This window comes from Saimiri boliviensis, chromosome 7, assembly GCF_048565385.1.
Source record: "Saimiri boliviensis isolate mSaiBol1 chromosome 7, mSaiBol1.pri, whole genome shotgun sequence".
In the NCBI taxonomy this organism is placed as follows: Eukaryota; Metazoa; Chordata; class Mammalia; order Primates; family Cebidae; genus Saimiri; species Saimiri boliviensis.
In genome coordinates this window covers 76,706,135-76,730,649 of record NC_133455.1, presented here as the reverse complement: position 1 = coordinate 76,730,649, position 24,515 = coordinate 76,706,135, and the positions used below count along the sequence as shown (strand labels likewise).

General features: G+C 36.7%; 2 protein-coding genes across 9 annotated transcripts in view; one reads left to right on the top strand and one right to left on the bottom strand.

Moving 5' to 3' along the window:
* The window catches only part of USP15 (ubiquitin specific peptidase 15), a 150,047-nt gene extending 141,051 nt beyond the window's left edge, over positions 1 to 8,996 (bottom strand). For all 6 annotated transcript variants that reach the window (XR_005580034.2, XM_010337267.3, XM_010337268.3 and 3 more), the window contains exon 1: positions 8,857 to 8,996. Coding sequence is in view for 5 of the 6 variants with exons in the window: in XM_010337267.3 (XP_010335569.1) it covers positions 8,857 to 8,945 (89 nt within the window). In the remaining variant the exon portion in view is untranslated. The remainder of the gene's footprint in view (positions 1 to 8,856) is intronic.
* Positions 8,997 to 11,288: 2,292 nt separating this feature from the next.
* Positions 11,289 to 24,515, top strand: part of TAFA2 (TAFA chemokine like family member 2) — a 545,001-nt gene continuing 531,774 nt past the window's right edge. For all 3 annotated transcript variants that reach the window (XR_012518470.1, XM_074402828.1, XM_074402826.1), the window contains exon 1: positions 11,289 to 11,307. The gene's annotated coding sequence lies outside the window, so the exon portion shown is untranslated. The remainder of the gene's footprint in view (positions 11,308 to 24,515) is intronic.

Below are 24,515 nucleotides of genomic sequence, written 5' to 3'. Positions count from 1 at the left end.
TGGTATGTGAATTGTATCACAATAAAACTGTTATATACACACACATATATATTAAAAGCAAAGAATGGAGGGGTCACAGATTTGGATGAGATTAGAGATGGTTTTAGAGACTGACTTAGAACTATGTTTTGAAATGAAAGTCAATAATTAGAAGTATTTGAAACAACAGAAATGGTGTATAAAACCCCCCAAAAGCAGAAAAAAGCAAATAATTTGCAGGAAATGGGGAGAGACACTATCTTTATCAAAACAGAGATATATTAGTTAGAAATGAGACTGCTGAGACTACAAGGCTGAACCAAGAAGACTCAGGAAATTCTAGAGGTTCTTCACATTAGTAACAAACGAAAACAGAGCTTAACAAGTATGACAAAGCTGACATTTCTCGATTTTAATACTTTCAAGTATTTGTCTTTCAAAAAGTTGCTTCCATAAGCTAGGTATGGCTCTATCACAATAAGCAGGCAGTACAGTTAGAATTTAAAACACAAGCTTTAAGTTAGAACTCCTGCTCTACCACTGACTAAGTGTATGACCATATAAATTTAACTATCTCAGTTTCTGTACTGGTAAAATAGAATGCTACCATGTATTTCATATATGTAACATATATGGGATATATATATTACATTATGTAAGGGACCTGTATCTAGAGGACTTTTACAACGCTCTTAACATTGTAAAAAGCTCTTGGCTGGGCACGGTGGCTCGTACCTGTAATCCCAGCACTTTGGAAGGCAGAGGTGGATGGATCACGAGGTCAAGAGATGGAGACCATCCTGGCCAACATGGTGAAACCCCATCTCCATTAAAAATACAAAGATTAAGGCCGGGCGCGGTGGCTCAAGCCTGTAAACCCAGCACTTTGGGAGGCCGAGGCGGGTGGATCACAAGGTCGAGAGTTCGAGACCATCCTGGTCGACATGGTGAAACCCCGTCTCTACTAAAAATACAAAAAATCAGCTGGGCATGGTGGCATGTGCCTGTAATCCCAGCTACTCAGGAGGCTGAGGCAGGAGAATTGCCTGAACCCAGGGGGCGGAGGTTGCGGTGAGCCGAGATCATGCCATTGCACTCCAGCCTGGGTAACAAGAGCAAAACTCCGTCTCAAAAACAAAAAAAAAACAAAAAAAACAAAAAAACAAAAAAAACACAAAGATTAGCTGGGCATGGTGGTGTGTGCCTGTAATCCGGGCTACTCAGGAGGCCGAGGCAAGAGAATCTCTTGAACTCAGGAGGCAGAGGTCACAGTGAGCTGAGATTGCGCCACTGCACTCCAACCTGACAACAGAGTGAGATTCTGCCTCAAAAAAAAAAAACAAACAAACAAGAAACCTTAACATAGTAAATGAGCAGTAAGTTTTTGTAAACCATAGCCACAACTATGTGGTACATATAACTACTTAGCTACACCTCTCCTGAGAATTAAAAAGTTCTTCAACTTGAAATCTATTCAAATGTATTGAATATAAATTTTCCATCTTTATCAAAGGCAAATCTCTTGACTAAACTGTTAAACTTTATCAAGCTGTAAAAACGTAAGGGTAAATAATACAAATCAATCCAGATTACCAGTTCTCTTCTACCTGGAGCAAGGAACTTGCTGCACTTTTCAGTTAAGTAACATTGTCTCTTATTCTCAAGTTTTGACTTAACTGACTCTAAACTTAGAATACTCTGGCATCAGAGCCATCCTTGAACTTGTTTGTGACATCTTTGACTTCTTTCACAAAGGAAGTCCTTTCTACTGGTACTTATGCTAAATGATTTTCTCTTACCGTGGGGAATTACCAAACTAATATCCAGATCTTCTCAAGACTAAAAGGAGAATGGAAGGGACAGTTACCATTCTTAGCTCTCCTTTCCTTGGAGGAAAAAAAAAAAAGGAGTCATTCTTCTTTTTGGAGCGCTATTAGGAAACCATGTAGAATCTTAGTGATGGAAGCAGTAAAGGCAGTCTAGGCATAACCAAATGCAGGTTAATCCTACAGGGGTTTGCTGCTTTACATTACAATTGGAATTTATTTCCTTCTTTGCAAGGAGCCATTTCTGACCCTTCTCTCAAATAATTTTAATATGTATCCAAAGCTGAGGCTACTTACTAGCTTACTTATGCTTGAATTCTTGAATAGCTAAGTTTGTGTAAACTGGGTGATAAAATTTAAAGGATCTACATTCTCTTGTTGAAAGGATAAATGTGAGAAAGAGTCTAGGGAAGTGACTTCAGAGGAATGAATATGAGACACAGAGTGTGAATTACAGTGGTAGTGAGGAAATGAAAATAAAACGAATAAGCCAGACTGACATTACTCAGGGAAGAACAAAAGTAGTCAGCAATTGTTGAAGAATTCTATACAAGGACTAAGAAAAAAGAGAAATTTCCATGGTTTAATAAAATATTGTTTGAATTACATTTGAGTAGTGACAGCATAAAACCATTTTTAATACTAAGGATCTATTCTTAGTATTAGATAGTATCTAGTATTTTAAATCTTTATAAACCAGGTATTTAAACCAGCTCTGAAATCATTAAAGATAAAATGAAGTATAATAAGAGCATGCACTTTAAAGGCTGCATAAGTATAAAGCATTTAAAATAGTGGCTGCAACAGACTAAACATTTAATAAATGTCCACTGGTAGTGAACTATGAGCAAGCCAATTAACTTCTCTCATTTCCTCATCTATAAGCCATATAAAGATATATTTTGTTCCTTATTTTGAGGTTCAAATCTGATAAAGCATATAATCGACTTTTATCAATTGTTCTCTACCTTCCCCTTGTTTCCCTGCCAATAGACCCAATGGTTTCATTTCACTTTTGTAAATAATCATGGCTTGTTAATGAAGTGATTTCCAGTGAAAAAAAGAAGAATCACTCTATATTCACATAAAAAAATGGATAAATTCAACTAAGATAGCAAAATTGACTATTTTATTATAATTGTATCTTCCACTATCTTAATTTAAATGTTCTTTCACTTCAAAAATTATTTAAAAGCGTTATCTCTGGGAGAAAAAAGCAGTTGGTAAACATGGAACATAATAATGCATTCATACTTGCATTTTCTGTGCTGAGTGGTTCACGTAAACTTAAGTGCAAAAAGACAGTCTTATGTATTTGTGGCTTACAGTAAACCAATACCATACTTTTAAAATATGGACCAAGTACTGAAACAAAATATCCTACATGATCTTACTGTACACTTGATGTGTTATTTCTGTAAAACTATAGGTGAAGGGGGTTATATCACCTCTAATAAGAGCTTATAATTATTGATAATTAAAATTTAAAAGCTCAATAGTAAATGACCTCAGATTTTTGTCTAAATGTACTTGTGGATCAAAATGACATTTGGTCTGTACATGGTAGTTATTCACCTATCAATCTTTAATCATGTTTTAATTTCAAGGAGCAAGGTGTTAAGATCCTACATGTTCTATCATACCTAAACTGAACAATCACAAGAGACAAGTGTGGGATAAAATGGTAGAATTCTGCTACTAAATATAAAATAGACTTCCTTTAAAGAGAAAAATAGGTTCTTTTCTTTTTAAAGTCAATCTATTTTTAAAAAAATGAATCTTTAAAATAAGATGCAGAGGCTAGGCACAGGGGTTCATACCTGTAATCCCAGCTACTAATACTTGGGAGACTGAAGTCAAAGGATCACTTGAGGTCAGGAGTTCCAAACCACTATAGGCAACATAGCAAGACTGCATCTCTACTAAAATTTTTAAGACTTAGCTGGCTGTGGTGTCACACACCTGTAGTTCCAGCTATCTGAGAGGCTGAGGCAGGAAGACTGCTTGAGCCTAGAAGTTTCAAGCTACAATGAACTATGACTACATCACTACACTCCAGCCTGAGTGACACAGAGAGACTCTGTCTCTAAAAAATTTTTTTTGAAATAAACTGAGGCAATGTGATACAGTGATTTAAGGGCAAGAAGTAAAGATCCAAACTACTTGGGTTCAAATCCCAGCTATACCACGATGTTAAAACCTTTTTGAGCCTACGATCCCTGTTTTGTGAAATGTGAATAACACCGATTCACAGAACTGTGTGATATGGAGATAAGTAAGTAAGTCAATATGCACTTATAACAATATCTGGCACATAGTGTTTTTAAATGTAATACTATAGGTCATGGCCTGACAAACTAATTTTATATTGTTACACTTATGTATAAGCAAAATAGTTAACTGTCACAAAACCATTTTGCAAAAAGGTCATTTAATGCCTTTATGTGCTAACAGAAAAATGGTACAATTTACAAAAAATAAAGCCTGAATTTTACCAAACAGATAAATGAAATCATTGACTAGCTCTGGATCTTTCTGGCTTATTAGGGTACATTAACCCTATACTCACTAACAACAGAAGTTATTTAAAAACACAAAAAAGGCTTAAATTAAGTTGCTTTCCTAGATTTTTAAGCATCTAAGATGTGAAAAATATGCCTTAAGGTTACTACCTCTGTCCTTTTTTTCACCAATTTGCCAAGACTAAAAAAGTTTTTCCTTTTGGTTTCATTTCCTATAAATGATGTAGTATATACACCCCACTGTGGTTGTAAACACGCTGGCACAACTAAAATTAATTTTAAAAGTAATAGTAATATAAAAATTAATTTAAGCATATGCTAAATATTTTGAAATTCATGTTGAGTAATAACGTTCCTTCTCATTATTAAGGGATTTGTGAATACGGGGTTATTTTCTTTTAGTTTTGAAGCTGCACAAACATAAGGGATCAAATAAAATAAAGCCTCAAAGAGTTCTAAGTAAAAGCAGGAATGGAAAGAAAGCCCTAAAAACTGAAATCAATGTCTCTTGCCTAAAACCTCATTGTTCAGATTCTTTGGCAATTATTAAAATGAAAATGTCATAGAGATTTGAAATAACTCTACACAAAAATTACTTACTCTGTAATGTTAACTTAAACCCATTACAGTTATTAGCGTTTATACAAAAATGGCATGCAATGTTTTGCCAAACTGCAAAAGTTAACTACACATTATCACTGAACATAATCACACAAAAATTAGTAAAAATGATTGGCAGGTGAATAACATTTAATAAAAATGGAGAAAATGAAGCAGTGCTTTGGATGATTTGTGGTTATGCTTCATTTACTCATAATAGGTCTATTTCTTAAAAAATTTCCAGGCCAGGCACAGTGGCTCATACTTGTCATCCCAGCACTCTGGGAGGCCAAGGAGGGTGGACTACTTGAGGCCAAGAGTTTAAGACCAGCCTGGGTATCATGGCGAAAACCCATCTCTACTAAAAATACAAAATTAGCCGGGCATGGTAGCACGCGCCTGTAGGCCCAGCTGCTTGGGAGGATGAGGTGGGAGAATCACTTGAACCCCAAAGAGGTGGCTGCAGTGAGCTGAGAACATGCCAGCCTGGGTGACACAGTGAGACTCTGTCTCAAAAATTTTTTCCAAAGACAGTATTTGATAACCCGTAATTTTATTTGTAACTTATTAACTACAGTTCCTTAAATAGGTTCCTAAAATAATTATATGTACCTTAAGCAAATTATCTTTTTGTCTCAGAAGAAACCACCATGTATCTGAAAATTGTTTTTAATTCATTCTACACTATACAATTCTGGTTAATTTATCTCTTTCCTATAATCCCTAAATTCTTAGTCTTGTTTATGGTTTTCTGATCTCCTGCTGGAATTGAAATACAGATCAACAAATATCATTTGGAGACACTGCTTTACTCCTTATACAAATCAGTGCTACTTTCCTCTCACTTTTTAAAAAGGCATTACTCTCTCGTATTAATTTTGATTTACTTCTCAATATAAAATCTAGAACCAAATATAAAGTAAGTTTCTCTTCATCTCACACTTGTGTAACTCACTTTCATTTCCAGAAAATCACGTTTTAGTGATTCACTGCTTACAAATAAACAGAAACCATAGTACTCACACTGAATCAAATAAACCTTTATACTTGCCTAGGTATGGAAGTTAGTTACCCAAGTCATCAGAAGACAGTCATTATCCGCAAAGTGCTCAATAGCTAATAAGTGAAATTTATTCCCTGTGATGCATTTGACTATAACGTCAAATGTGTATTAAACTTACAAGAATAAACTTATGGTAAACCCACTATTTTTTCTCAATAGCCCAATCAGTCTATCCTAGACAGTTACATACATATGCCACGACAATATTCCATATGGCAAATTTCAAATAACCTAATTCAAAGATTAAAGTAAATTATTACATATCCCAACCACTTCTGTACTTATAAGTTCATAATCAAATTTATACTTTTCAAATTATTCTCTTTAAAACTCTAAACCACATTTTTACAGGTTTCACTAGCTAATTTGCAAATAAACTGGCTCACGTATAAACCAAACTGGTTTCTGCAACTCCCAGTAACATCTTTCTCTTGCATTTTTTTTTCCTTTAAATAAGAGAAAATGTGAGGAGAAACTTGCACATTCTGCTCATATCTAAATATGTGGTCCTCAGTTTACTTTTATTTAAAATGAAAGCACCTAAATGAATCAAATTTATGAACCTCTTGTATTTAGTTGTGGTTTATACCTGCAATCCTAGCATTTTAGGAGGCCGAGGTGGGAGGATTACTTGAAGCCAGGAGTTCAAGATCAGCATGGGCAATATAGTAAGACACTGTTTGTACCTATATGGCTACACACACACACACACACACACACACACACACACGCAAAAAACAAACAAACAAACAAAAAAAAGATTTACATTAATTTTGTCAAAAAGCAACTTACTTAAAAATATTAAACTTTATAAACACCCACAATGCACATACTGCGCCTATCATAGTGTCAACACCACCAATTATTACTCCATATACAAAATCATGATATTAATGAGAAACAATGAGACTTATATTTTAACTTACAGACCTATAGATTTCTATTTTAAGGAAATCCACTTTTTTAAATAAGGTGGTAGTAGGTTGCGTGAATTTTTAAATGTTCTTTAACTTAAAATAGGGAACAGGGACTTATTTGTCATTACCACAAGCCAAGGTAAACATGGGTGTCCTAGGAAATGTCCAATTTCCCCACAGTAATAAACATCTTACTAACATTACAATAAAAACAATAACATTTTTGTGGGGGGGATGGAGTCTCACGTTGCCCACGTCGCCCAGGCTGGAGTGCAGTAGCATGATCTTGGCTCACTGCAACCTCTGCCTCCTAGGCTCAGGCAATCCTCTCACCTCAGCCTCCTGAGTAGATGGGACCACAGGCACGCCACCATGCCCAGCTAATTTTCTGTATTTTTACAGAGAAGGGACTTCACCGTGGTGCCCAGGCTGGTATCGAAGTCCTGAGCTCAAGTGATCCTCCCTCCTTGGCCTCACAAAGTGCTAGGATTACAGGCATTAGCCACCCTGCCAGGTCAACAGTACCTATTATTAAGTCATTTGAAGATTCTATTTTTTGATGTAATGAAACAAGTATATATTTACATACTTGGGGATTTCTATCTTATAAACACAGCATATAGCCCACCAAAAAAGAAAGAGACTAAGACTTAGATCAAGGTTAAATTAAGGTCCTAAGTCTGCCACCTATTAGCTTAACTGAAAATGATCCCAATATCACAGCCTTTTGTCAGGAGTAAAGAGCAGAGATAAGAAGGTTACTAAAATTTAATATTTCATAAATATGAAATTCTTAAGATATTTAAACAAATCAAGATAAAATCCCTATGACAAAGTTACTGTCCATTTTACAGATAAAGATACTGAGGTGCAATGATTTAAATTAATTCTCCTCAAAGTCATATCGCAAATTGAGTGGTGGAACTGTGACATAACTCAGATCTAAATCTTACTGCTCCTTCCACTACGTCATACTGAAGCATATGAAATAAACATTCCATAAATTATATACTGTTATCGTAACAGTGGGAAGAGAAAATATTTTTTTATTATAATGAAGAGGCACATTATCCTTCCCAAAAAATAAGGACTTTCAAATTACGTTACATATTCATATATTTAAGTTATTCTAGATGCCACTTGATATGGCCGACAAGTGTGAATATCTCCACATACATATTGAGTATCAGCAGTCAGTTAAGCCTCAAGTGGACTTATCTACTTTTTGCAGGCCTATGTTATTCTTTAAACAGAAGGGAAGGGCTGCACTTCCAACAGAAACGCTGCCGGCTTCTATCAAGCCACCACTAAGCACAAGACCACGTGGTCTCTCAGAAGCCTAAGGTTCCCTACTCCTCTCCCTCCTTTGACAAGGAACTGGAAATTAGGGTTTCTCTTATGTGGAGCCCTGACATGCCACCTGTGTAATACAGACCACAAACATCCTGCAGCCTGCCTCCCGGAAGATTACAGGAATCAGAATAAAAGGGAACTTGGACGCCGACAATTCTAGGAAAGGAAATGAACGAACAAACAGAGAAGTTAAGCCGGCGAGACCGTGATAAGCGGCTGCACCCGGACCTGTCAAGACAGCGTTCATAAGACTCAAGCCGAACCACTCTAACCTATCATTCGGGAAGGCCTGAGGTGGGAGCGGCACTACGGAAGGAAGGAGGACGAAGAGAACCGCACGAGTCAGAGCCGCCGCGGCCGCCGCCGCCGCTTCCCGGATACCTTTCAGCGTGCCCCGGCAAGCCGCGAACCCTGACTCTCCTCTGGAGTCCAACCTTTGCCCCCACATTTCAGAACCAGCCAAAATCCTGCTGCCCAGGGCGGCCGCCGCCGGACCTGCCCGCACCTGTCACTAGCGAAAGACACCAGTTCGCGGCTCCCGCCCACTTCTCCACTATCCTCGGGAGACCGCGAACATCTCAATCCCTTTCTCTTACCAGGTGTCCCCTTTCCGGAGCGAGGTTTTGAGCAGCGTAGCGATGTCAGACCGCTGGGTGTCCAAATCCGCCGCTCCGCCTTCCGCCATCTTCTTCCACTAGCGGTAGGGGAGGTGGCAGAGACGGCGGCGGCACGCCCCAGAGCATTATGGGAATGGCGTCCCACGGCCCCTCCCAGTCGGCCGGTCGAAACCAAAAAGCACTGGAAGCGGGGGTGGTCCGTGGGACCAGAGGAGGCCCCGGGGGCGGGCTGCGTGCGCGGCCGTGGTCTGCTGCCCCCCATCGGTCCCCGCCCGTCCAGCATCTTGCCTTGGCCTCCTGCGGCCCGGGACCGCCAGGTTTTAACTCTCCTCGCCGCCGAGGGCTCCTGCGCTCTCTCGCTAGAGCGATGCCACCACCCCGTCCTCCCTCCTCAGTATTGCCTTCCCCTCCCTCTTTCCCACTGACGCCTTGAAAACCCTTATTTGCGCATTCACTCAGGCTTGAGGGTGAGGTAGGGTGGGGCGGGGGGCGTGGGGACGGCTAAGATACGGCAGAAGGTTTAGCAGCTCCGTGACTGGGCTTTTCGTTACAAGTAGCAGAACCCAAGCTCGGTGAATATGGGCACCCACAGAAAACATTCCGAAACCGAACGCTTGGCCTCCATGCCCTTCCTGGGTTCCTCCCGTTGTAAGTAGGGACCCCTTTATAGGCTCTTTGTGGCTCCTCCCCAGGCACACCCAGAAGACTAAGCTGAGGTGAAAAACAAGTCCCAGTTCAGCGGTGAACACGGAGTAGAATATGGGCAGTATTGAATAATGCCAGATACTAAAGGAAGAAAACGTGTGTGAAACCCTCTTCATGTAAGAGAGTAACATTTTCTTAACCTCGTCTTCCTAGGGTGCTGTACACCTGAAATGAAACTAGATCATACTGTCTTTAATTTAAAGTCAACGATTATGTTTCAAGTTAGACAACTGAGTCGCTTAAAAATCAAATGCCAAGGTCACACAGCAGGTGGAGAGGTAAGAGGAGAGGCTGGTTCAAGAACCCACGTGGTATACGATATAGCACACTCACTGCCTCTTCTTATGAAAGCCTGAACTAAATTGTAAACTCCTTAAGAGCTGGAACTGGGTTCATCTTTTGTTTTGTTTTAACCTCTGTACACCTGGTGGATAGCACAGTACTCCTCGACATGAATAAATCACCTAAATATTTGTTTAATAAATGAATTGTGGCAAAGTTACTTAAGTATTCTCGAGCATGATGTCTAGGGGTTTGCTTTTAACATACCATATTGATGTCAAAAGTTTAAAAGATGGTCTAGAATCCCCGCATCATTTCTCTTGTTTCTCCATTTTAAACCCTGACTCATTCGGTGAGAATGCGATAAAGATAGGTGTAGTTATGCTACTAGGAAAAGCTGAATCCTTCCAAGTGAAAGTAGGATATATTGGCATTATGATTTGCATATATCAGTATGATGATTATGATTGCTTATTTCTGGATAGTAATACTGTTTTGCGTTATCATGCCAACCTTGAATTGAGAGTTTTAAAACAGCTTTCAGTGACTGCTATTTCTGGCTTTTCTCCTGACCGGTTAAAAGATTAAGAGTTTCTCTAACCACAGCTACCCTCTAAAAGTCAGATTTCCCTCCTTTTTCCAGTCACTCTCTGAAAGAGAAGAAACTAATTTTCTGAAGGGAAGCCGCATAATATGGAAAACATATGTTGGAGCCACATGAATGTAAGTTGAAATCTCACTTCAACCTTTAGCTGCAAAGTTCTTACCCTTTAATTAATCATAAAATTGAGTATAATTATATCTACCTTAAAGGATTTTTATGATGATTAAATGAAACAATGTGTATTTATTGCCTGGGACATAATAGCCATTCAGTAAACACTAGTATAATTTATTGATGACAGGGTGAATTGTACAGTATGTGAATTATACTGCCAAAGTCTATCGAAAAAAAAGTGTTAGGGGCTTTGAAGGCAAAACTGTACTCCTTCATTTTATAAACATAACATGTAGCAATAAATCATTCATACCCTAATGTCCAATTTCCCTTAAAAGAAAATGCGTTTTTTGAAGTATTGACAACTACAACCATACAACAAAGTAAAGTAATATTTTCTTCACTTGCACCATGCCTAAGGTAGCAGGTTAACTGGATATAGATGCGTAAATACAATGCCAATTTGAATTACACATCAGATTTCTGGGGCTATTTTGTAGACGTAACTAATTGCCATCAAGAAAGAGATAAAATTATGTTACAGTATTTTATTTAGCAAATACAGAGTGCCTAGCATGGTTCTAAACACTTTAAAGTACTAACTTAATTCTCACAGCAATTCCATGACGTAGGTACTATTATTATTTCAAACCAATAGATATGGAAGTGAGGCAAGTAAGTGGCAGAACCCAAATTGAAACCAGGCAGTCTGGCTGCAGAATCTGGTAAGTTTGGATAAATTTCTATTTTTCTATTGACCTTTGTTGTTTTGTTTATAGCAGTCAACTTTTTAGTGACCTCAGTTGATCAATTTGGGGAAATTCTGCTTATTTTACTGGTGCTTCTCTCAATTATGAAGATGAATAAGATATTGTTCATAAATTGGGTAAGGTCCACATCCCTACTGAATAATTAAGTAGATAAATTGATGAGAAAAGCTACTTCACCTTAATCACAGATAACTGAATATAAATCAGGGATTATATCTGCTTATTTAGAATGAATGTCTTCACTGATGCATTCCTTAGTTAACTTTTGATGAATGTACAATTTGCTTGGTGATTGTTATTACCTTCTCAGACTCTCTGTACCTTTCTTGTCAATTTAAAACTTAACCTAGAGAGTTGAGTTTGCTGAGTACTTTAGACATTAGGCTTGATATGAACAAGCTGGACTTTGTAATGTCACAGTTGTGAAATTAGAGATTCTCCAGGAAGGATTTCTTTATCCTCTGGTAATTCCAAACCTCTCTACTTTCAGATGTTTAAACAATTCCTTTAAGAGAGATTATTTTACTCAACAGTTAAGAGATGGGACTTCAAGTGTAAATACTTCAGGAGAGAGTCAGGCTTAACACTAAAGTGTCAAAGAGAGCCAGTTTTCAGCCTGGGGTGAACCAGAGAAAAAAGAAAAAGCACTGTATTTTGTAATACAGTTTAATGGAGGAAAGCACAAAGGAGAATTCCAAGATAAGCTTTCCACACTTTATAATTTTGTGTGGGACTGGCTACATGAGCTGAAGGGAAAATCTGCCTAAAATTTGAGTGTACTTAGCAAATCACACATACACACTTTGAGTGTGCTTAGCAAATCACACACATGCACACACACTATCTATCTGTCTGTCTGTCTATCTATCTATCTATCTATCTATCTATCTATCTACCTACCTACCTACCTACCTACCTACCTACCTACCTACCAACCAAAATCAGCATACCCCATAAAAGAACAATGTTTGATGACCTGGCTGTTTTTATTTCTCAACTCTTCCTGTCTTTAATATTCAGAAACCACTATCTCAGTTTTTCCTTCTTGTCCTTCCTCTACAGTTATTCCCACCCACGACCTTACCACCCCCTCATTCTTACTCACCCCTCTAAACCTTTCATTCTTTTATCTTATGTAATTGTATAGTTCTCATCTCTCTTTATCAGCTCTCAGAGTAGCTAAAAGGCAGTGGAAAGGCGGGGGAGTAGTGCAAACACCAAAATAGCATGTAGTAAAGTGCTTAATCTGTTAATGATATTTTGAAACTTGTGATATGAATAAAAATTGTAAGTGCCATGAGGCAGTTCTGAAAGTTAAAAAAAATTACAGAGGGTCCTTATTTCAGACAAACGTTAGGTTCTGATAAAGAGAATGAAAATACAGTAAGATGAACACACTGCCTTTTACAAAGAGCCACTATACTTGGATTTTGACTCTGGCTTAGTGCCATTAGCTAGCTGGTAACCTTGGCTAAGTTATTTAATCTGTGTGACAATTTGTTTTCTTATTATAAAATAAAGTGATTAGATTTTGGGGGCTGAAACTCAAATACTTGCAGGATTAGATACAGCTAATGTAAATGGGTGAAGCAAATCTGTTGGGGATAATAAGGAGCTGTGGGGACTGTTGAACTGTCTATCCTAATTAAAGGTCTAAATTTAAAAAATTAGAGCAAACAAAATTATATTTTCTGTCCTATAGGATCTAGAAAGTTTAATTTTAGCATGGTCATAAAGTCTACAAATTAATTAATCTAGGTTCCTACTTTATATCCTCTTTTATTTTATTTTATTTTTAAGACAGAGTTTAGCCTGTTTCCCAGGCTGGAGTGCAATGGCACTATCTCAGCTCCCTGCAACCTCTGTCTCCTGGGTTCAAGCGATTCTCCTGCCTCAGCTTCCCGAGTAGCTGGGGTTACAGGTGACTGCCACCATGCCCCACTAATTTTTGAATTTTTGGTAGAGACAGGGTTTCACCATGCTGGCCAGGCTACTCTCGAACTCCTGACCTCAGGTGATCCACCCACCTCGGCCTCCAAAGGGCTGGGATTACAGGTGTGAGCCACCGTGCCTGGTTTATACTCTTTTTAAGAAGTCCATAAAGCATCCAAAAAGCTGACTCTACCATGAAATTTGCTATCAATCTGCCCTGTAGTGAACTCTCATTACATGCTGATAGAACTAAATTCATTTGTATTTATTTATTTATTGAGATGGAGTCTTGCTTTGCAGTGGCCTAGACTGGAGTGCAGTGGTATGATCTCGGATCACTGCAACCTCTGCCTCCCAAGTTCAAGTGATTCTCATGCCTCAGACTCTGGAGTAGCTGGGATTACATGCATTAAAGCCACCAGCCCAGATAATTTTTTTATTTTTAGTAGAGTTGGGGTTTCACCATGTTGGCCAGGCAGATCTCGAACTCCTGACCTCAAGTGATCCACCTGCCTCAGCCTCCCAATGTGTTGGGATTATGGGTATGAGCCAGTGCGCCTGGCCAGAGCTAAATTGATTTGAATTGATAAGCAAATCAAATATCTAACAGGTCTAGAATTATAATGAAATAAAATCCTTAATAGACATAGTATATATTCTGTGGGTTCTGGATATTTAAAAATTAAATGTATGTATATGGTAGGAAACTTTCAAGAAAGATTTAATTCTTCCCATGCAACCAAAAGTGATATAGGTCAAATCAAATTTCATAGTAGGAAAAATCTGCCTACTTTATATTTTTTTACTTGTTATTTACATTTATTTACAGATTTCAAAGTTGATAAAGAACCTCTACATGAAAAATATTGAAATATTTAAGCAGCCTTCGGGGTCTTTCTTAAGCCTCATAATAATGGATGAACTTTAGAAAAAAAAATCATTTCAAATATGCTGATCATTTTTGAAATTTTTTATTCGTTTAAAAAATATACTGATCTTTTGTTTTAAATGGACAAGTTTAAACAAAATATCTTAATGTTATCTGCTTGATCCGTTTTACTTTAAATCTGTTTCATTCAAAGTTTGAAAATAATTATTTTATTATGCCCATGAATCTTGGAAATCTATCCTACCAAAGTGAAGTAGAGAGTTGTTCAATGAACCAGTGATTCTGAAGCTAAATAGATTCCAGAGAGATTACCTTTGTTTTCTCCCAAGAGAAACTGAATTATTCAGACTTTCTGTTTAGACAATCTTTCACTTCATTTTGGCTGAGACAGCAAAAGGATTTAAATTACAAAGAGTCTAAGAACAATATAATAGTCTTAGGACAATATAATAGCGTGTCTTCAAGAATATATGTTTCAGGACTGATGGAAATATTAAATAGGTATTCTTTATAATGTCTTCCAGGTTTCACTAAGCAACAGGACACTATAGACCACACAGTAGCTTTAGGTCGAATTAGAAGATACCAACAATGAGTCAAAAAACAGGTCTAGTGATTTCATAAAAATATTTACCATTGATTTTTGTTCCTAGCCAGTCTGCTTCTGTCTATGTCGTCTTGAACTACATCAGTTATGCATTTCTAGAATTGTTGGTGACCCAAGGCTTCTGTGTAATACATTGGATGTGATTTCTACAGCACGAGGAGATAGTCAAAGTGAGGAAACTCTAGAATGGTAGCTCAGGAAGTATATGTTGACTATCACTTTTGGTCTTTGCAACTTTGGAATCTATGTATCTTGCTAACTTTCTTCCCAAGTTCTGGAGCTGCTTGAAAAACTTTTGCAGAAGTGTAGATCTGAGTGGAACATGGGGTGAATTGAATTGGATGAGGTACTATGCCATTAACATCATCTTTCATGACTAGAGAATTTATTCCTCCAGCTGCTGGGACTTCTACTGATCTCAATTGTCAGTCTTCTTTGGGAATTGCTCTCAACAGGAAAGAGACACCATGTGTAGTTCATGCTCTCTTCAAGGGGCAGCTAGTATGCAATGACTAATTGCTGTAGGGTTTAAAAGACTTGACTTCATTTCCTCTATTTGGAACAACTCTGAGGAGCAATCTAGCTTCAGCGGGTTGGTTAAGTCTTTTTATAAATTTATTACAGTCCTCTTTCTTTCTTTACTCAATCTTGCTTGCTTCCTTTCTTCCGCAGGTGTTGATCCTGAGAGCACTTCTTTATAGGCTATTTTACACCACAGCGTCTGCTTTCAGGGCACCAGACTTGCACCACCACCTTAATGTTTCCAAGGCTTAACAAATGGTGTTGCAGCCACACCCTTGTTTTGGTCTTTACCCTGGCAGTGGCCTAAATTTACTTTTTCTTTGAGATTGGGATTTGTTGAGAAACAGTTTCATTTTTAAGCCTACGATTTTCGGTATTTCTAAACTCTATTTCCTCTCAATTCTGTTTGTAACCTAGGCAGTTCTTTTTGAGCTCACCACTTTCTTGTGCTTTTTCAAAGGCAGCTAGCAGCAGCCAGCTTTTCAACATTCTTCTTTGAAATCACCTCATCCAAATTCACAAGTTAACTAGATGCATGTTCTGTATTTCATATTATTGCAGGTGACAATTTCACCAAATGATTTGCCACTATTATAACACTGCTTGTCATTATTGCAGCCTCCTGTAACAATGACATTACTACCTGCTGCCCATTCCCAAAGCCAATGCCATATATTTGAGATTTTAAGTTATGGCAGCACTATACGTTATACACCAAATTCTGAATCAGCCCAATTTTTCTACCTTTCAAAACACCCAAAATGCTAGTGGCATGCAACAATATATACATATTTTTTACTCATGAATTTTTGGTTAGCCGGAGATTGTCTGGTCTTGGCAAGACTCAACTGGTCTCTGAGCTTAAGGTCAGGTCCTGGTCTGTTCTACATATCTCTATCGTCTTTAAACCAGAGGATAGCTGAGTCATGTTCTCATTGCAAAAAGAGGTCAAAAGACAAGCCTAACTAGGCAGGACCTCAATTAATATCAGGGAAGTACATTCCTCTGTGGGAGAGAGGAAGGGAGTAATTATTTGCTGAAAAATCCTCTAATCTACTACTTTGCCAGAAAGATAAAGTATGAAAATATGGAAGAATAGTTAAGACACATGGAGAATGGTCAAAACCCAACATATGTTTAATAGGAGTTCCAGAATAAAAAATAAACAGACAATATTCAAAGACACAATGTCTATTTTTTTTCCAGAATGGAAAAAAACCTCTAGTTTTTAGATTCAGAAATTACAGTGAATTTATTAAGAACAAAACTCACACACATACATACCCACACACATCTATATGTAGAGAAATTATAATGAGTTTAATAATAACAATAAAAATAAAACAAGTCATACATATACATGCATACCTATAAATACCTTGAGCCATTCTCCTGAACATAAAAATAAGAACCTCAGAGAAAAATCTGAACTATAAAAAGAAAACATAGTTCCTTATTTTAAAAGCGCCATTTAGATAGAAGCATTGGATAGAAAACTTCTTTCACCAGTTATAGTATATGCCAGAATATTGTCTTCAAAGTGCCAAGGGGAAAATTACTGTTAACTTAAAATTCTGTATTCAGTTAAAGTATTCAAGATGCAGGGAAATAAAGAGTTATTTTTAAAGAGACTGAATTTTAAACATGCTGATGCTTGCTAAAAGAAGTCCTTCTGCCTTCACCATGAGTGCACCTCACCAAATGCAGATTCCCCATCTTGAACTTTTGCAGACATCAGAATCGTGAGCCAAATAGACTTTTTTTTCAGTATAAATTACTCAGCCTCAGGTTTTCCTTTAGAGTAACACTAAATGGACTAAGACGCTACTTAATTTTAGGCATCCCAGAAAAAGTGAAACCACCCATGCGAGACTGCCAATACTGTAACCCAAACCTGCTGTGAGGCACAGGTGTAAAGGGCAAAAATTCTCTTCAGGGCTCTCTGTTTGAATCTGCTGTTTGAAGAAAGAGGTGGAAACTCTTGCCCTTAAAGAAAAGAGAGAGTTTGAAAAAGAAGCTCATGTAAAATGTAGCCCTCACACTTTTCCACCCAGTGAAATATCTGGAGTTAGAAGAATGCAATGGGTTTGTGCTGGTACTGAGTCACACTGAGTCTGAGAGGAAACACTGGGTGTTTGTAAGGTTGCTCTAAATCTTGCTGGCTACACCAAAATTATTGACCCAAGGGAAGAATCTCAGGCAAAGAGGAAGAAACCGAGGAACATTTAACATATGCAGAGATCACATAGCGAGAGAGGAAACGAGGAAACGGGAGAGCGTGGGGGGAGGTGCCAAGCTCTTTTTAATAATCAATGCTCATGGGAACTGATACACTAAGAACCCACTCACTACCACAGGATGGCATCATGCCACTCTTGAAGGACACAGATTAAGTAGAGAGTTAATTTAAGCCAAAGGGGAGGACTGCAGCCTGGAAATCATAGATTCAAGTTGCCCTCAATATATGCTCTGATTAACAGCAGTTACAAGTGGTCTTCATTCCTTTTTTTTTTTTTTAAGGAAAAAAAGAGAAATAAGGGAGGAGTTCCTAAGTTGTTTACCAAGAATTTATAAAATAACAATCTATCAATTGGCTGTTCGTTTTTCTTTCTATCACAAATTCCAGGAACATGAAGATACTGGGTGAGGGTCACATTGTGCAATCTGTGGTAACATTTTAGGTAATTTATCAGCTAGCCTGAAACTACAGGAAAGGAATGAAAAAAACAAAATTTTTTTAAACAATTACCCTGGGGCCTGAGTGCGGGGTATGTGACTGAAGTATCATGCTCATGGCTCTCTGGGCCTGATAATTTTGCATCTCTCACATTCTTGAGCTACTTTCTCAGATGATGATTGCTGGATGCTGAGGGAAGGGAGCCATGGGTAGTTGTTGTTTAATGGGTACAGAGTGTCAGTTTTACAAGATGAAGAGTTTGGGAGATTGGTGCACAACAATGTGAATGTACTTAACACTACTAAACCACACACTTAATATTTAATTGGTAATTTTTATTATATATATTTTACCACAATTAAAAATAAAAAAATTTGAAGGGAAATAATTTTACCAAATAAAATAAATGGAGTGGAAGGACAGATGGAGAGTTAGTAATCAACAGGCATTAAGTTTCAGTCCAGCAAGATGAATAAGCTCTAGAGATCTGCTGAACAACATGGTACTTACAGTCAACAATAATTTATTGTACACTTTAAAATTTGTTAAGAGATCTCATGTTAAGTGTTCTTGCCACAATACAATAAAATAAAATAAGTTTTAAACATTTTTAAAAAGGTTATACATCTCGTAAAAGTGATAGAGGAGACAGCCAAATGCCGTCCAGGTCACTGTGCATAGGGAATTTGCCTAAACTTGCCCGTAGTGAAAAATTTTATCCCTTGTCACATGCATAGTAAGGGAAATAAATTAGTGTGGAGTGGCTCAGACTAAGGGCCTGCCTGTGCACTGCAACAATGGGTGGACCCACCTGGAATCCATGCCTTTAAAGTGGGGAGAAGCCTGGCCTTTTCAGCTCATGTGTGGTGGCCTGGTATTCAGTCTGTGATGTGGGAGCCTGTTGGCAGGACCCCCTTTTTCCTCTGAGAGCTTTCTTTTAATAAATGCTGCTCTCTTCACCTTTCAAGGTCTCCACGTACCTAATTTTTTCCTAGTTATGACACAGAATCGGATTTTAGCTGAACTAAGAAGCAAAAAATCCTGCATCAAAAGGAGAGCCAAGACTCAAAAACAGAAATAGTCGTTCTAATTTTTCATTGATTTTAATTCAGTGACTATTTCTCTGAACAATAAAGTTGCAACTTATTTGAATAAAGACACTCAAAGGGAACACTAAAACAATTGAATGAGTCATTTGCCTCATTATATGTCTTTAGGAATCTGCAATGTAACCTTTATTCCTTCAAGGTGTAGATTTTAGCTTGTCTTTTAAAAATCTAATTGTTTATGGATCTTCTAGTCAGCCTGATAAAAGAAAAAAATATATCACTGTGAAGTCACATTCTATGTAGGGGTTAAGTTCCAAAGTTATCTAGAAAATTGTTGTGTAGTCAAAGGTGCTGTTGAAAATTCCTTACTTTGCCCATAAAGTAAAAAAAAAAAATAAAAAAATGTGGTTTTGTACCTTGAACGTGACACATGAATTGTAATGCACAGTAAAGTAGGAAAACTTAAGTAGCTTGTCTACAAGAAAGAACAAAGTAAATGCTGATGTCTGCACTTTCAGAATGTTTTGTGATCATAGTTTTTGGGTGAAGTTGCGTGAGAGTATATGGAATTAGAGTGCTCTCACTGGCCTGTAGGGTTTACTCAATTGTTTTGAAATTATACCTCTATAACTTTAATACACAATAATAAATGATTCTGTTGTGAAAAAAATGGTGGTAAGGAATTAATTCCAACTTACATAAAGATAGAAATATCAGTTAACTTTAGACCTTCTTAAGACAAGCATGGCAAAAATTTAAGGGTCACTGATTTACAAAAGAACAACTTTCAAAAGAGTAGAAGGGGAAATAATACAGTACATTAAGCAATCTGATAGAAGGCAGACAAGGAAACAGTAACAGCACAAAGTGAAAAAAGAGAAGCAATGGAAAGCACAGCATATAGAAGACATACTATATATAAGATTGTAAAAATAAGGCCAAATATTTCACATTAAATGTAAATAAATTAATTTGACTTGTTAAAAATCAGTGGTTCTTTAATTAAAAACAACAACAACAAAAAAAACCCAGCCTCAAGCTGTTTTTTAAGAGGCACCTTAAACTTAAAGATAGAAATGTTGACTATGAAAGGATAGAAAATAACATGCCAGGCAAATGGAATGCTAATGAAAGAAAACTGGTTTTGCTGCACATCACAATTTATTTTGAGTTGTCTTTACATCTACTATCAACCAAATGTCAATAGTATAGACTGAGGAGAAAAAAACTTATTAGAAAAAAGGTCACTAATGGTAAAAAGAACAGCTTATTAGGAAAATGGACCATACTGAATCTTTTTGTATCTAAATAAATTACCTCAAAACACATAAAGCAGAAAGATAAAGAATTAGAAGTAGAAAGTGACAAACTGTTTTAAAAACTCATAGATAAAGCAAAAATTAGTAAAGACAGAAGATTAGGACAACATGATTAACAAGCTTGATCTAATGATAATACATAGATTCTTCAACCTCACAATTAAGGAATATAGGTTATTTCAAATGAAGATGAAATATTTACAAAAATGGAGTAGTACAATTAAAAGCAAATTTCAACAAATGTAAAATAATCCATATGGTAAATAAAAACTTTTCTGAACAAATTAAAAATCGATAAGAAAAAGACATTCTTGTACTACCATGTGTTTGAAAACTAAACTAAACCAAATGGTCCATGGTAAAATAAATCGTAGTTAGAGATTATATAACATATACAAAGGAATAACAATAAAAGTAATTTGGTACTAAAAAGTACTGAGTGATATTTAAGATCTTAGATATCTGTATATATATATCTATATATATGTATATCTTTCCACATATATATGGAAAGATTAAGACTAATGAGCTAAAATTTTATTATAAGGTGTTGAAAAAAGTACAACAGATTGAATAAGCTACAGAAATTAATAAAATAGAAAAAAACTAAAATAAAAAAATGAAATCTGATATTTTGAAAAGGCATATATATTGCTTTATGTGTATAAGTATATATGTAGATATAAGTATTATAAACAAAATATAAATATATAAATATGTATATTTTATATATTTATAAAATATTTTAATGTATATTTTATAAAATGTACATTGATATATAATATATATTTATAGATATTTCATAGAAAAGCATGTATATATATATTTCAACAAAGCTAGTCAGGAAAACTAAGTCATACTAAGCAAAATCAAGAATTTAAAAATAGAGTATAATTATGAGATAAGAGGAAAATTGTCTCTATTTATTGAAAGTATGTCAATGTCCATGTGGAAATTCAAGATAATCTATAGACATGTGAAAATATTTGGCAAGCTTGCTGAACATAAGATCACACAAATATCAATTACCTATTAAATAAAATATTGTGGTATTAGTAAGGGATAGACAAAGGGAAGAAATTGAGAGCTTGGAATCAGATAAATGCATATAGAGGGAACTGAAACAACAGAGGTTCCATTACAAAACAATGGAGAAATGTTGCACTATTATGTGGTGCCAAGACAGTAGATATCCTGAGGAAAAAAAATGAACTTTTGATTTTATATTAAACAAATTAAACTCCAGATGTAAGAAACAACTTAATATTTTTAGAAAAAAATATGCACTTTGAGTAGGGAAAGCTTTCTTTTATGAGATATAAAATATTAACCTTAAAGTAAGAGAGTGACAAATTTGCTTATACTGAAATGAAAAACTTCTGTGCAATGTAAGATAAGTCTTTCTATTATAAAGACACACACACACGTATGTTTGCTGTGGCACTGTTAACAATAGCAAAGACCTGGAACCAGCTCAAATGCCCATCAATGATAGACTGGACAAAGAAAATGTGGCACATATACACCATGGGCTACTATGCAGCCATAAAAAACGACAATTTTTTGTCCTTTGTAGAGACATGGATGAATCTAGAAACCATCATTCTCAATAAACTGACACAAGAACAGAAAACCAAACACTGCATGTTTTCACTCATAGGCAGGTGATGAACAATGAGAACTGTTGGGCACAGGGAAGGGAACAACACTCATTGGGGTAGGTTGGGGGTTGGAGGGGAGGGGAGGGATGGGATAGTGGGGGCGGGGAGGATGGGGGGATATCACGGGGATATATGCCTGATATAGGCGACTGGGGGGATGGAGACAGCAAACCACCAGGGCATGTATGTACCTATGTGACAATGTACCTATGTGCAGGATGCAGGATGTGCACATTGTATCCCAGAGCCCAAAGTACAATAAAAAAAAAAGAGAAAAGGAAAAACAGAAGACAAAAGGAGCATCCCCAAATAACAATGGTTGAGTTCAAATGATAGAGTTTGGATGAATTTTTTTCTTAATTTTTTTTTCTTTTTTTCTTTCTTTTTTTTTTTGGAGGTGTAGTCTTGCTCTGTTGCCAGGCTGTAGCACAGGGACGCAATCTCGGCTCACTGCAACCTCCACTTCCCAGGTTCAAGTAATTCTTCTGACTTAGCTTCCCGAGTATCTGGGACTACAGGGTAGTGCTATCACGCCTGACTAATGTTTTTGTATTTTTAGTAGAGACAGGGTTTCACCATGTTGGCCAGGACAGTCTGGATCTTTTGACCTTGTGATCCACCTGCCTGAGCCTCCCAAAGTGCTGGGATTACAGGCATGAGCCACTGTGCCCAGCCAATTTTCTTAATGATTATGTGTAAAGGCTACAGCTTATGGACTGATTTTCTGTTTTATTGTGTGCTAAAATGCCAGACACTTAAACCAGCCAAAACTAACTACACTGTGTAAATCCAGCCAAAACTAACTACACTGTGTAAATCCAATACATTCCTAATAGGAAAAAAAGAAAAGAGGCCCGGTGTGGTGGCTCATACTTGTAATGCCAACACTTTGAGAAGCCAAGGTGGGCAGATTGCTTGAGCCCAGTAGTTAGAGACAGTCTGAGCAACATAGGGAGATCCAGTTTCTACAAAAGACAAAAAAAATTATCCCTGTGTGGTGGCACATGCCCTGGTAGCTAGAGTAGTCTCAGCTACTACAAAGGCTAAGGTAGGATTGCTTGAGCTGGGGAGGTCCAAGCTGCAGTGAGCTGTGATGGCACCACCTCCCTTCATTCTCAGTGACAGAGCAAGACTCTTGTCTCAAAAAAGAGTGTTAAACAACTTGGAAGAAGAATGAAAAGCAAATGTAATGGTTCAATGACATTTTCATGTCTTGTCTTTGTTTGATGTTAACTGGGTAAATTCACTGGGCAGGGTCATTTTATAAAATGATTAGAATGCTGCCAGTGTGCAGTGAATGTTAAATAATAGCTGTAATGATTAGAGAATATTGCTACTGAGCCATCATCTCAGCTTTCTGGGTTTACACAGTGTAGTTTTTGCTGGTTCAAGTGGCTGGCATTTTAGGACACAATAAAACAGAAAATCAGTCCATAGTGGTAGCCTTTACAAATAATCATGAGTATATATTGTTGCTTTGTGTAATCAACTGCATAATGTTTTTAAAAAATTACTTCATTTACTTGATAAACTGAAATGGCTCTAGGGCTTCGTTCCAGCCTAGTAGATACATAACATGCATTTATAAATATGTAATCAGGCAGCTCTTAAAGCCAAATTTTCTAGGGCTATATTGCAGGTTCAGCATTGCATCATAAGTATTAAAGCATTTTCCTGCCATGCTTTTTTTTTTTTTTTTTTTTTTTTTTTTTTAAATCAGTGAGGTTACTAAGTGGAACAGTTTGATATTCAAACACGGTTTGTATATGAAAATATGTAATGAGAAACTGACTTCCAGCTGGTCTTTCTTATTAATAGCATGAAAATCTTTTATAACTACAGCTATTTTCATTTTCTTAATATATTAAGAAATGCATATTTTCTTAATATATTAAACAGCTCAATATTGAAAACATCTTAGTAACTGGCTTAAAATCTTAATAATTTAGGCTATAGTTTTCAAAACAATTAGATAAAACACATTGTTATCCACTTTTCAGGTCAATGGTTCATTACAAAGGATGTTTAAATGAATCTGGGTTTGAAAAAAGCTGCTTTTATTAACAAAATGTTTTTGATGAGAGTTTTACAAGTTGATTAGTTCCTACTACTCATAGATTATGTTCACACGGGTATGTATATCTCCATCTATGTTAATTTTACTCCAAAGCACTGTATTTTCTCAGACTAAGAAGCTTGGCTTTTTAATCCTTGTGTACTATGCCCAGCCAAAGTTGCCACTTTTCAACTATTAAAAACTTAATCAGATGCTTATCTCCATTAAAAAGTAATATGTGCATACTGCTGTCTCTAGATTATCAGTCGTGCACATCTATTGTTTTCCTGTTTAAGGACATAAAATCTTTAACTCAATTACATCATTCCTTTCTGTCACTCTTCTATGTAATTGTACCTTAATTTCTGATTAGAGAGGATCACATAATGCCAGGAGTTCAAGACCAGCCTGGGTAATACAGTGAGACCTCCTCATCTCAAAACAACCCAGT